The 15,326-nt window shown below is 37.3% G+C and overlaps 1 protein-coding gene across 1 annotated transcript in view; it reads right to left on the reverse strand.

Moving 5' to 3' along the window:
* Positions 1–4,348: 4,348 nt before the first annotated feature.
* Positions 4,349–15,326, reverse strand: part of LOC126278946 (ATP-binding cassette subfamily G member 4-like) — a 443,572-nt gene continuing 432,594 nt past the window's right edge. Inside the window, exons 10-11 of the mRNA XM_049979224.1 lie at positions 5,550–5,705; positions 4,349–5,314 (exon numbers count right to left, since the gene is read on the reverse strand). Of these exons, the coding sequence (XP_049835181.1) occupies positions 4,895–5,314; positions 5,550–5,705 (576 nt within the window). The 3' untranslated portion in view covers positions 4,349–4,894. The remainder of the gene's footprint in view (positions 5,315–5,549; positions 5,706–15,326) is intronic.

The following is a 15,326-nucleotide window of genomic DNA, read 5'->3' on the forward strand; positions in this document are numbered from 1 at the left end:
TATTACATGGAAAATGACAGAAATATCAAGTGGAAATTTACAGTTATTACTAGAGAATTCACAAATGTGAGACTTGAATATAAAAAAAAAATACATTTTGTTTTTAACACTGTGATCACATAGGAGCACCAATGTTTAATAGTGTTCATTGTCATGGCTTATTTGCATTATGTAACAGATAATAGTAATGATGGCCACATAAACAACTTTGAACTTTTACATGCACTAGGTGACAGCAACTAAAAATATATCTGTGATCAACCAGTATATCTTCATTACAAATTAACTCGAAAAGAAAAAGACCGTGTTGATCTTATTAATTACTTTAAAACTATTGTTAATGTGAGCCAAGACTGTTTTCTAGAATATGTTGAAAAGTTTGTTTTGGAGTCTGAATTACTGGACATCATACAACTAGATTTCTTAGAAACTTCAGCGAAGTCCTTATACAAACTGTATAAATACCGATTCTTTCAGAATTATGACAGGTGTAGACATAAAAATTCAATCCTTTCACCCTCATAAAAAGATATTGCTGTATTTTTGTTTGTATATTTACTTTTTTAAAACCACCAATTAAAGAGGAAACTGTGCCTGTATATTCTTCTTTGAGTGATTGCTCAGATGCACAAGATACACCAGATTGACCTCCTAAAACTGTGAAAAATATGTAAGAGGAACAAAAAAATTTGTGTGCATCAAAAGAAGAATGAAAACAACTGGCACAACTAAAACAAGACAGCGTTTTCATCTGAACCACCGGCAGCAGTACAAGTAAATCTTCAGACTGATGAATGTGATGGCACTATTATTGGTAACATACATGATATTGTAAACATTTTTTGTAAAATTTGCTCTTTTTCTGATGACCACAAGCAATGTATAAGAATCTTAGTTGGTGTAGTGTCTTGTTTAAAAAGAAATGTCAGATATGCAACAATGAAAATCTTCTACTTGATACTGGATGTAGCACCGAATTACTACACCTGGTCAGAAATTTATGGAGAAATCCAAACACAAGAATTTCATTTTTATATAGATTTGAACAATCGCACCAATCATAGGAGTTGAGCACTTGTTTTTCAACATTAGTCTTACCTGGATAAGTACAGGACCTAAGGAATTCGTTTAGACTGAGAAGGTACAGCTTGTGAGGGTTAGCTATTTTCATACAAGATCACGTTACAGTACCAATAAACAAAGTCCATCATATGTGTGTTTGGTGTCAATGTAAGAAACTGTGTACTTGCAGTTACAAAATTTGGGAAAACTTAATAACTCAAGTTGACATTGTTCTCTCTCTCTCTCTCTCTCTCTCTCTCTCTCTCTCTCTCTCTCTCTCTCTCTCACCCTCACCCCCTCTCTCACCTGCAGCTTTCTTGGGCAACAGATGTTCATCCTGCTGTACAATTGTCTGCGGCCTCTGATTCATTAACATTAACATAAAATGTTCATTATATTGTCTGCATGAGCCAGTTGTGAAATGCGAACCCTTAGGTCCACATTTTTCAATAGTCACGGCTCTGATTTTCATCCATTATCACTTCCTAAGTTTGCTTTTGTTAAAGCACTGACAATCTTTAAGAAAACTGAATTACAACAATGTGTTGTCCACTTGGCTCCCTACTGCTGAATCAACCTAAACAGGACCACTTCAGTTTAGCAGTGTCAGGCTTGAAAACCAACATTTCTCTGGAGCAATAAGTAGTTAAGTCCTGCTGTTAAAGAAGTTGTTTTGTTTATTGTGTCTCATTTCAAGTGTTCTGAGCAAATGTGTTTATGGCAGAATTTGTCTCTTGCAGAAATGTTTTGAGTATTTGTCAATTTGTAAAGCCAATTTAATTCTGTCTACAGTTGGATTCATGCAAACTGCAGTTTAAGTGTCGTAGATAGCATTCCCATGATTGACAGCAGTAATGCATCCCCAATGCATAGTGGGGCAGCTATGAATGAAGATGGTATTAGCAGTTGGTGGAGGAGAGGAGGCTCCAGAGAAAGACAGCTGCAAATGTAATAAGTTCTTTATTGACATATCTGTGCTACCTGATACACTGTGTCGTAACTGACTGACGAATGAATTCTGCTGGGCTGGCTGCCTGTACAGCCTGCAATATTGATGTTGATACTCCACAGTGTGTCAGTGCCCTCGTTATATCAGCCAACCGTGCAGCCCTGCATCAGTGTCATGAACTCGAAGATGACGTATCTGCTGTGGCCCCGGATGATGCCAAGCTGCATCGAAATGGGATGCCCCCATGTTGAGACACCCATCTGGTGATGGTGAGTGATGGCTGGTGTGCATGCAGTGTGACAGGCTACTTTCCGGGGAACAGTTCGCCATGCCACTGAAGAAGACCAGTGAGGGCCAGCTGCATCTTGGCACTAAGGCTAGGTGGGGATTAAGTGCATAGAGCTGTCACCGTGCTGTGACCTAGAACCGGTAACTTCTACTGTCAGATATATATGGCACCCTCATCCTGCACAGCACTGTCATTGTGATAGGGCTGTGACACCAAGAATAATTCCATTACAAAAATGTCCAAGACTTTTAGTCATCAGAAGTGTGCTTGTTGTGCATATGTGCCACTACCACTCACTTAACCTAAAACACCACTGCCGCCATCAGGGTGGAAATTTGCCTTGGCTCTTGCTTCACTAGTCTGTGCAGTACCACGAGTTCGCTGTTTCAGCAAGCCTACCTTCCTCGCAACATTGCATTGGCCTTATTCTTCAGCTATTATGGTGACAACAGCTTGCACTCACCTACTATCAATGTTGCTGCAGTACACTGCTCAGGCTCACACTAATATGTCCATACATGGTCAGTATGCTACAGTACAACAAAATTAACTATCCACTCATCATTCACCTCCCCACCTTTGCCTACTGCTTGGCCAAGCTGGCAACACTGTTCCCCCTCTGGCCCTTCCAGAAACATAAAATTAAATCTGTGTCTGACATCAGTTATCAAAGTTTCATCTGCACATGAAATGGGCACCGACATACATACATACATTTTCATACACTGTAAAAATATTGACTTAAGCAACAATAACTTCACCTGTAAATGTAAGATGACCCAGTATTTTTCAAATGATAAATTTCAGGGAAAACTTTGTCTTATAGTAGTGTTACACAGTACTTAACAAACAAACTGGAGAGAAAGAACAGTTTGACCACTGATTCATTGATTCACTTACGCATTCCTTGCAATCGAATGAAATGCTGTTAACACTTTATTTTTTGGGACAAAGCTTCAGAAGGGCTAAGGGGCTGGAATACACATCAGAGTACTTGAGACATTTTCAATATTGTGACCTGTATCCAAATTAATTAAGAAGCAAGCAAGTGTATAGATGAACAAATTATCCCATCTTCCAGAATTCAGACATATGAAGCAATGAAAATTTGTAGATACCCTACTATTCAATAGTACTTCACACTTGCGTAACTGACATTATTATTATATTTAAAAAGAGTGTTATGTAGTTTTAGTTGACAGTCAGTAAACCACTAAACAGTAAAGCTAAGCAATGTACTTTATCACATCAGTGTCATTCTAAACTACATTTCTTGCTGTAGCATATGTTTATCCAGATAAGTGAGCAATAACTGTGGACAGTGAAATTGTGGTTCTCAGTGAAGTTGGAGGACTTTAATAAATATTCTGCACAACTGTTAGGTTGAACACTTAAGTTCCAGAATTGCTGGTACTTAGCTCATACTTCTGTAACTTTGTAGGGAGTCATTAAAATATGTTCTAGTTTTTTGCAGTTTTTTTTTAAATAAGTGATTTTAATATAGCATAATGTAGCTTTACTTGTAGCTGCATGGGCTGCTTCACATGAGAGAGAACAGTGGTAGTGATAAGATTTCACTGGGAGCAGCACCAAGCAATAACGATGGTGCTGGACTTATTTGCCCATTACGACATTGCTCTGATAATGCTACACAGTTTCTGATGACTTCCAGTGATGTGCTGCCCATGCAACTGCTGTGCTTTAAGATTGCAAGCCATTCCATTTGGAGGTGACATAGCAATAACAACACTTAAAATGCACTAGAAAATTCATGCAGTGCAACTGCCCTTACCTAATATACAAGAGAAGAACACATCTTCTGTAGGTAACAGGTAAGCCTCTTTATACTACACAAGCAAGAGGGTTTCCAGCAGGCTTAAGACAACAGAGGCCACCCCGCCCCCCCTTTCCTAAACTAACACGTTGTGAACATATTATGACCCTAGAAAGCTTTGAAATCTCCATTTCATTCATCCTGTGGGTGTAAGATAATTTGATAATTTTGTAAGATAATTGGGAAGCATTTAAGATGATTTAAAAATATAAAAGATGTACATATGGCATGTATTTCCTTTTCTCATAAGTGTAAATTATATACATTAGAGGAAGAACAATAAACCATTTTATCTTTGGTGAAATAACAAGAGTCTTGAGAGCAATGTATTTATAACTATTATTGTTCAAGATGCATTGTGTAAATGCATCCATACCACACTTTCAGTTCATTGTCTCATCAGCTATCTGTCCCTGCAGAAATAATTTGAAACTTTATTTGTGATATGCTAAACATGAAATGTAAGGATACATTTACATACCTCAAAGAGATTACTTTCATCTGCTCAATATTCTATTTCTTTTTTTAACAAAAGATTTCAAAGATGTAATAGAAGTCATAATTGATTTATCTGATCTGTGTTCATTATTAAATTAATGATTTTTTAATATATATGACTTCTGCATGTTCTCTAAAATACAGTTCAAATCTCATCTCTTCCCTATTGTGAGTGCCAGAGTAGTGTGCCATTAAAAATGGACCTCTTTCTGTTTCACTAACAAAGAGTTCCAGAGTTATCACAATATTCTCAATAAAAAGTTCACCTGTATTGGAAATTAATGTGTGTTTTCACAAATCGTTTCACTAGCCTGAGTGCAGCAAATGATTTGTAGGAAGAAAGTCTCCACCGCAACAGAAAATAGCATGCAGTCCTGAAGATGATGATAAATGCAACCAGACCAGCAATATCAACCCAGATATTTGCATTCTCCATTCCAGTTTGACGTAGTAGTTCCCTTGGGTCACTTAGTTCACAATATGTTTTATGATCTGGACAGTGCAGTCTTTTCCGTCCAAAGCCATAGATTGCCAGTGTCAGTCCCTCCAAACCATACCTCAGGTAACTAAAGTACATTGCAATCTTCATGAAGAATGGTACGTGTGCATTAGGTGTTCCAAGACCATGGACTGCTAACAGCATGAAAGGAACTGACATTGAAGGGGCAACAAACATGCCATTCTGTGAAAAAAGGTAATCTTAAATTAATTTCCAGGGATTATATAATAACTGTGCTGTTATTGTTAATCTGAAAATTAAAGTAATTTAATCTGCATTGAGCTAACATATTAAAATAAAAAAAGAGGATCACTGAGAAATAATTTATAAGAAGTGACAAAATGTATTTTTTGTTGTAATAAATGAAAATTTGTGAAGTGATAGACATTAGCATTGGAATATAATGTATGATACCAACCACTATGCTAAGAGTTGAGGAAACAAGAAGACCAAAGCTCTCTGAGACAAATCCAATCAGAAGACAAATGATGATGAATATTGCACACCGGTGAACTTCCAGTGGCTGGTCAGTCAGTACATATACCAGCCATACATATGTTAGTCCGAGGGCCACCTGAAAACAGTTTTTTGTCAATGTAGTTTTATTTATTTGAGTAACAATCACTTCACTATAACTTTCATTTGGCTTGAGAATGGAATACACTTTATACTGTGCACTTAAGTAATGTGTTATGCATGACTGATTTTTGTTTGGAAATTGCACTTAAAAATATGTTTTGCTACTGTGATATAAAACCAACATTCAGATATTTATTACCAGTCTTTTGTTTATGACATATACTGAACATTTCTGAAAAACAGTTGTGCATTGAGAGGCAAAATGTATGCTTTATTTTACATATTCTTCAGCATTCCACAAATGACTCACATCTTTTAATTGAAATGATGTGCTATTGTAAGTATTGAAACAAATGGATTTGATCAAAACACTGTGCAACTGAAGTGGAATAGTCTGAATAGAGATTATAGTCAAATGTGAATGAATGTTACACAAATATATTTCTTCTCTTTAGGAAACAGGGTACTGAAATTCTGTGAGGTTATGCTGTTAACTACACTTAACAGAAGGTGTTTTCTGTTGTGACCCATGATTTTTGCTGTATTTAGAGGGACAGACTGATGCTGTAGTGTCATCTTTGGCATGGTAATGTAAAAGGTGTCACAAAACCAGCTAAGTGGAAAAAAATGCACTTTTCACATTTAGTTACACATATTTGCTGACTTTTCATGTCATTTTTCCCAGTTTTTCATTGACTGTATCAACACTCACGCCTGTGTCATGATATATTGTGAATTCTTGAATTGTGAGTGCTGCAAGAAACATAATTCATACTGTATCATCAGATATAAACTACATTTGCACTTTCTACAAATTTTGGTGATGAAATTCTCAACAGAATAATCACTCCCCCTAATCTTGCTGTATACCTACATGAATCAGGTGTATGTTTCAGGATTTTTGAACGTTTACAAATGTTGTGCATAACATATGTCTGTAATAAATTTATGGATGTTAGTTACAAATGCACGTTCTACTAATTTTGAGAACCATATCTTGTTGAGAGATTGTTTTCTGTTAATTGTGGTGTAAGTACTTATGTAATTAATGTAATCCTTCTACCTCTTTCCATTCATCGAATAATTTGTTCTTATAAAGTACTTGAAAATTTTTGTACATCCTATGAAATTGACTGCCATATACTGTTCCATTTAATTTCCCCTTCCAACAGTAGCATATGCCGTCACCATAAATTGCCACAATTTTCAAGTTTGTTGCTATGAAAACAAGAGTTGCAATTAGCTTCAGGGAAGCAGTAAATTTTTATCCCAGGTTTTTCTCTCATCAAAACAGAAAACTAATTGCATGAAAAAAGGAAAATGTAACCTTTGTAATACAACAGATCGAGACATTAAAAGAGAATCGGTAACCTTACTTCTAATTGTTTGCTTACTGTTTGTAGTGATGAGGGAACAGTGAACCAGTCCCAATGAAACCCCACTGTTAACTTTGTTCTCAAACATGAGATGAGTTAAGTGTTGCTCATAAGCAGCAGGACACTGCTCTGACTTCTCTCAAGAGAAGCTGTTGTGATTAGGTCGAGGGGGTAACAGAGATACATGTTCCAAAGATACCAAAGGCACATCAAATACTATCTCCATCTGTATCTGCATGATTACACTGCAATACACAATTAAGTGCCAGGCAGAGGGTTCATTGAACCATCTTCAAGCTGCTTTTAACCATTCCACTCTCAAACATGATGGAGGAAAAATGAACACACAAATCTTTCATTGCGAGCTCTGATTTCCCTCATTTTATTGTGGTGATCATTTCTCTCTAAGCAGATAAGTGCCAACAAAATACAAGAGACATTCAATAAGTAATTCAACACATTTTTTTCGCAGCCAGTTTTGGTCAAAAATATGCAAAATTCGTCATGGGACATGTGGAATATTCCTGCTTCACACTCTATAGTTCCAGTAGCTGACAGTGCTATGCATAACTTTTGAAATGGCATCCGTAATGGAAGTGCATTCCAAGCAGAGAGTTGTCACTGAGTTTTTTTCTGGCAAAAAACCAGAGCATCACAGATATTCATAGGCACTTCCAGAATATCTACTGGGACTAGGTAGTGAACAACAGCATGATGAGTCATCGGGGAAGATATCTGTCATCAATGCAACAACGTTTTGCAAACCTGTCCAGTCTCCCTTGTGTCAGGTGGCTGCACACAGCTGTGACTCCTGAAATGTTGGCACACACTCATTCGAGGTGATCAATGGATCATAATCAAACACCCTGCTGCACAACTGGACATCTCCGTTGGAAATGCTGTCACACTTGTCCACCATGGGGTACACAATGGTGTGTGCCTCCTGGGTTCCTCGCTGCCCAACAGAATGCTGTAAAGGGCAACAAAGAACGATCTGTGTGGAATTGCTTGTGCATTATGAGGCTGTTTGTGACAGTTTTTTTTGTCAAACACCATCACAGGCAATGAAATGTTGGTTATCACTTTGAACCGGAAACAAAACAGCAATCCATCTCTCCTACAAAGCAAAAGTTCAAAGCTGCAACCTCAGCCAGTAAAGTCATGGCGACAGTCTCCTGGGAGTCTGAAATGATTATTCTGTATGATGTCATCCTTCATTGTGCAATGATCAACTCTGAAGCTTACTGTGCTACCCTCAGGAAACTGAAGAAATGACTTCAGCATGTTAGCCACCACAAAAATGCAGATGGCTCCTCCTCTTCCGTGATGACACAAAGCATCACAAATCTGCACACCTGAGAGAAGATCAGAAAATTTAATTGGAATTTTCTTCATCATCCACTCTACAGGCTGGACCTCTCACCATCCGACTTTCACCTGTTTGTCCCAATGAAGGGTGCACTCAATGAGTAGTAGTCCATGGATGGTGGGGAAGTTTTTGATGCAGCAAGACTTTGGTTCTGGCATTGACCAGTAGAGCGGTACCATACAGACATACATGCCCTCTCAGTAATGTGGCATAGCGCCACCACATTGAATGGAGATTATACTAAAAAATAGCATTTAGTAGACAGAAGAGTGGGGAAAAATATGGTGTATTGTAATCCTGAATAAACCAACCTGCTTTCAGAAAAAAAGTGTTGCATCACTTATTGAATGCCCCTCATATTTTCACACTCTGAGGAGAAAGTTCGTGGTTGAAATTTCACGAGAAGATCCTCCTGTAACAAAAAAACCTCCTTCATTTTAATGAATAGTATCTTGTCCATGGTACCCTCTCCCATGCTTTGGGATAATACAAAATGAGCTGCCCTTTCCTTCATCAATCCCGTGTGATGTGGCTTCCATACCATGCAGCAATACTCTAGAAGCTGGTGGGCAAGTGTAATGCAAGCAATCTCATTAGCAGACCTGCTGCATTTTCTAAGTGTCCTGCCAATAAATTGCTGTCTGTTTTCTTTCTTTACCGTAGCATCATCTGTGTGACTGATCCAGTTTCAGTTATTCATATAGGTAATCTCTAAGTGTTTAGTTGAATTTACAGTCTTCAGATTTGTGTGCGTTATTGTGTAACTGAAATTTAGCAGTTTCTATTTAGTAATTCATGTCGATGATTTCACACTTTTCATTATTTAGTGCCAACTGATACTTTTTGCACCATACAGATATCTTGTCTAAATCATTTTGCAATTTATTTTGATCATCTGGTGACTTTACAAGACAATAAATGATAGCATCATCTGCAAACAATCTAAGAGGGCTGTTCAGATTGTCTCCTAAATTGTTTATGTGGATCAGGAACAGAGGGGGGCTTATAACTCTTCGTTCGGGAATATCAGATATTACTTCTGTTTTATTCAGTAACTTTCTGTCAATTATTTTGAAGTGTGACCTTTCTGACAGGAAATCATGAATCCAGTTGCACAACTGAGACAACACTACATAGGCATGCAATTCAATTAGAAGCCACTTGTGAGGAATGATGTCAAAAGCCTTCTGGGAGCCTAAAAATATTGACTCCATTTAACATCCCCTGTCGATAGCACTCAATACTTTGTGAGAATAATCCACGAGAATGATATTTTCTGAATGTGTTGGCTATTTGTCAATAAATCATTTTCTTCAATGTAATTCATAATGTTCAAATGTGATACATCTTCCAAAATCCAGCTGCAAACAGATGTTACTGATACGGGTCTGTAATTCAGCAAGTTACTCCTATTTTCTTTCTTGGGTATTGGTGTGACCTGTACAAATTTTCGTTGGTTACAGATCTTTCTTCAAGCAAGCAGTTGTTTATGACTGCTTAGTATGGAGGTACTATATCAGCATATTCTGAAAGGAACCTGACTAGTAAGCAGTCTGGACAAGAGACCTTGCTTGTATTAAGTACCTCAAGTTGTTTCACTACACCAAGGATATCTGCTTCTAAGTTACTTGTTGTTGATTCAGCTTCTGGAATATTTACTTCATCGTGAAGGAATTTTGGAAAACCTTGTTTAGTGACTGCTTTAGTAGTGCTGTCATCAATAACATCACCATGGTCATCATGCAGTGAAGGTACTGATTGTGTTTTGCTGCTTGTGTATGTTATGTATTACCAGAATCTCTCTGGGTTTTCTACCAAATTCTGAGACAGAGTTGTCAAAACTATTAGAAGCTTCTCACATTGAGGTTCATGTTAAATTTCGAGCTTCTCAAAATTTTGCTAATCTTGGACTGATACTGCCTCCTCTCCAGGAAATTCAGTATCTATCACCACTCATCCACATCATGGTCAGTGGCAAGCCATTAATAGGTTTAGCAGCATGCCTGAACAGGGAAGGCGGGGCCAGTGAGAACCCATCCCCCAACCCACAAGTTTAAGGTACTGTCTTCCACTGAAATTGAGCCACTGTGACACACTTTACCTGGTGGGAAGCCGGCTGTGTCCTCTATCAATGCAAGTGGAGAAGGGCAGGATCTGTTAATCTACAGCAGTTTGAATGTGCAGTGAATAGTGGTACTCTTTAGTGATAGGTAAGAACACCTTGTGTAGTGATGAAACAGGATGCAGCCAGCTGTAGATTGTGGGGCTCACTGAAATGAATTACAGCTATTGCCTGGAGTCCAGTGACATATTTGTACTGTTTTAGTATCTCACACAGATTATTAAGAAGAACAGCCTTGCAAATCCACCTAAATGGAAACTGAAGACACATGCAAGATTGCTTGGGCAAGGAACAGTGATATAAACTTGTAATTAGGTCCTTCGGTTGAGTGCCAGACTAACCCCAAGATATAACCTAAAATTTTAGTGAAATGCCAACAACCAAGTGGGATTGCTATGGTTTTTAAGTAGTGGGCACGACAGGACATTCTGAAAAAATAATAAATGTTTTCTTCTAAACTTGCCAAGAATAGATAGATCAGAAGCCCACTCATGTCAAAATCACACATAAAGACAACATATTGAAAATGGTATTAGTGACCCTAGGCAGTTGTAGCAACATTGATTACAAAGCACAAAGAACAACTTAAACAAGGAGGGAAATTTATAATATTCAGTAAACAAGAGAAATAGGTACTAATGCGATATTGGAAGGAAACCTTAAAACATTTAGCTCTGTACAGAAGTTTTGTAGGGGTGCTGGATAGATACGTACTTAGCACTTTCATAATGATGAAGTACATTTCATGATGGAATCTTCTAAGTACACAGTAACTGCTACACGACAGGTATGTAAGAGTATAGCACAGTAGATAGAGAGATCTAAATGAAATGTGTTCAGCTATCAAAAGAAAAATGCATGAAGTCTTCAATTACTAATATAGAAGATTATTATCTAAAAAACTCTCACAGAATCCAAAGAAATTCTGGGAACATGTTATGTCTGTCAGTGGCCCAAAGTTCAATCACTGGCACCTGGAGGTGAAACAGGAAGTGGAGCTGAGAGTATCAAAGCAAATACAAAAATTCTGAATTGAAACTTCACCTGTTCCTTTACAAAGGAGGATTAAGGTGTTCATCTCCAGCTCAATTATTATACCACTGCAAATATGAATGATGTAGATCTGAGTGTTAGCAGCATTGAGAAAGAGCAAAAATCGCAAAAACTGAAAAAGGTACCATCATGAAATAGTATCCTTATCAGATTATTTTCAGAATTTGTGCAGGTGTTATGTTAGGTCCATTAATTAATTAATTAACACATCAAGTTCTGTCATGAAGGAGAGTCTTCAGGGATGCTAAATGAGTCAAGCTGTACATCAGTAGGCAGAAGCAACCACTACTGGAAGCTTATGTGAAGTGTACCAACAACAAATTATGGCTGGTGCTTTATATTCAATTTGCTAATTGTCATAATTCTAGATTATTTGATATATGTATGTCAGGAGAAGAAAAGCTGCTTTTAAGAAAGGCTTAGTCTTTCTTCTGCACTGCTCAGTTGCCATTATTATCTAGTGCTTCAAACATAGCATTTAAATTTTACGCAGGTGTTTTGGCAAAATAATGATCTTACACAAATATTACACTTCAGCAGGATTTGCATTCCTTAGTTCAGTCTTTTTGCCAGTCAAGAAGCAGTGACAGTAGAAGGTGTCAGTCAGTATAATTCAGTGACTTTCAATTTAGACTAGTTATTGGATGTCATTTGAGTAACAAATCCATCAGTGACAATTTCAACCCTTCCAAAACTGTCCAAGTTGGCTGTTGCTGATGTGTTAGTAAAGTGGAAAAAAAGGAACACGAACAATTAAACCATAACCTGTCGGACCTCATGTACCTAAGGACAGGGAACCTCAGGCATTGGAAAAAAAAAGCATGAAATCAGCATAAGGAATCACTCATGAGTTCAAAAGTACTACCAGCAGTCCAACTAGCACAGTGTGTAATGAGTTAAAGCAATGGGGTACAATGGTCAGGCAGCTTCTCATAATGCTTGAAGTGGTGTAAAGAGTGCTACAACTGGATATTGGTTGGCTGGAAATGAGTGGTTTAGTATGACTCATCATGCTAAAGGTTGTGGCAGTCTGTACTGTAGAGGGACAACTATAGGAAGAATGGGTTGCCATTCTTCCACAGACATTCAGACACCTTACTGAAAGTATTCCCAGCAGAGTTCAAGCCATCATATGGGAGATGGATTTACATACTGCATATTTCTATCCACTAATAGGTCCAGATACTTTGGATCAGATAGTGTACTTGGTATTTTCAATTTCCTGTGTGATGTCCACTGTCAACCGGTTATGGTCTTTCTTAGCAGAATGTAAAACACTGTTTACAACCCTAGGATGTGATCCTAGCATGTATGGAAATTATTTCTAACTGTAGTATTGTGGTTGTGAATTGCAAAATTCATCCTAAATTTACTCTTGTTATGAGCCAATAATGCCATTAGGCAATACCAGTGTTGGCATGTAAGTGTAGGAATCCCCAGGTCCCTGAAGAGGCTCCTACAACATGTTCAGGTATTAACTTCACACAATGTTCTTATTACATGCGTCTGTAGAATAAATCCTTTTTCACCTTAGCTGCAATGCCCCAGAAGATTGTGCCATGGGCCAGAACAGAGTGAAACTGTGCTAGCAACCTTGTCTGTAGGTTAACACATAGCGAGAGATTTTTGAGAGCAAAGCAGGCAGAACTGTTCATTAAAACTATAGTATTATTTGTAATGGTGTTGACATTGCAGTGTGTAAAAGCCTTTATTTTCAGTGACTAGTTTTGGACATGACGTCTATTATCAGACCATCAAAACCATCATAAGTGTTGACATGTAATACAACCAATACATTTGCATAAGACACAACAGGCAATCATGAGTAACATGTACAGACTCATTTACAGTGTATTATCAATGCTTCTTTCCAAACAGTGCCAGAACAACTTTTTGTACTTGTTACTCGTGATTTCCAATTGTGGCTATTTGCAAATGTACTGGTTGTCTTATGTGTTAATACTCCGGATGAAGGCAGTGTTTTGATAATGGATGTCATATCCAAAACTAGTCACTACAAATAAAGGATTTTTTCTATCCACATCTTCAACAGAATTACAAACAATAGTTTTAATAAAAGTAAGTTGCTGACCCATTTTTCCTGCATCATGCGGGAGGTTCATAAAGAACTATTAGTGACACCTCAATATATTATCCAGTGGATGCTCATTGATCTGTATTTCTGGTACTTGCAAGTGATTTTTATGTGTTTGAAATTGTGTGATATGAGTTTTGGCTAGACTGAGTGTTAAGATGATATCTGTGAACCAGTGAGCCTGTTCTGTTATTCTTCTGGCTGTGTCTGGTATGGGCATGTTTTTATCAATAACTTTTGTCATCCAGCACACAATAAAGTCTAGGAAGACTCCTCCTAAGTCCCTGGTAAACCATTTATCTCGACCAAGAACAGGATTGGCCAATCACTGAACTTTGCAGCACACTATATTTAAAGTTTCCACACTCTGAATTTAATCTTATTCCTGTTGTATCATTGGCTGATGAGGCTATTTGTTTTCTATTGTTAAAATGATTACAACCATGCAAGGAGAAGACATTTAATGCCATACTATTTTAGTTTCCATAGCAGAATTTTGTGATACACAGTCAAATGCCTTGGCAAGACGATAAAAGATGCCATCAAGGTAATTTTTGGCTCTTTCAAAAGCCAAACTGAGCTTCATTAAAATGTTATTCTCAGGAAGATGGTTCATCATTGTGTTTTAAGCCACATTCTCATAAATGTTTAGGGAAATTAGAAGTAAGATTGTCTATAATTAGTCAGTAGCTTATCTGCATTTTTGTATGCTGATATTACTACTGCATATGTCAGTCCTCCAGGCAGCAGTTCTTCATTCATCAATTGATTACAATGGTAACTGTAAGATATCACTACCAAGTATGCACAAGATTTTAGTACTGTGGCTGAGATTTAGTCAAAGCCAGAACAGCGCTACTTTTCAGTGGCCTAACACTTTTTCTCGTGTCTCTGGCAGATGAGTGAGCTATACTTAAGGTGGAGTATGCATTAGTGGTCTAAGTAAATTTACTGGATCTGCTTTTGATGGATAGTTCTTTATCTCTATGTTTTTAACTACTGTTAAGAATAATTCATTGGCTTTAGTAGCCAATAATTTTAATTTCATATAATCTGTCTCACTACTACTGCCATCTGAAAGTTTGTTACCATTTACCTTGTCAAGTTTATTTGCACTATGCATAATAATTAGGGATCTGAAAAATATATATGCTAATTCTGTGTCATCATGAAAAATTACCTAATGATGCTGTTTTATGAAGAGTCATATCCAGCTAAACTATTTTATCAGAGACAATTTGAACTAGGTTTATTTTCTGCAAATAAATATAGAAAATGTAACCAATTTCCAGTTACTGGCATTGCACATCATCTGATAAAGTTCAATCTGGAAAAATAATTAGTGTAAGAACATGTTTTCAAAATAAAATGTACATGAACACAGTGATGTAGCAGTGTGCTTGATTCTCTGGTGCCATGCCAAGTTGTGAGCAACAGAATGATCGTATAAGATAAACACCACACAATGCATCTTAGCACTCAGCTGTGGAACCTAGCAGCTTAGAATAGAAAAACACAGGTCTGCCAACTACAGTTCAAAAGTTGATATAATGTGGAAACTTTTAATGTGGCAGTTTAAGGTGGCAGAAGATGTGAAATGT

Source organism: Schistocerca gregaria, chromosome 6 (assembly GCF_023897955.1).
Source record: "Schistocerca gregaria isolate iqSchGreg1 chromosome 6, iqSchGreg1.2, whole genome shotgun sequence".
NCBI lineage: Eukaryota > Metazoa > Arthropoda > Insecta > Orthoptera > Acrididae > Schistocerca > Schistocerca gregaria.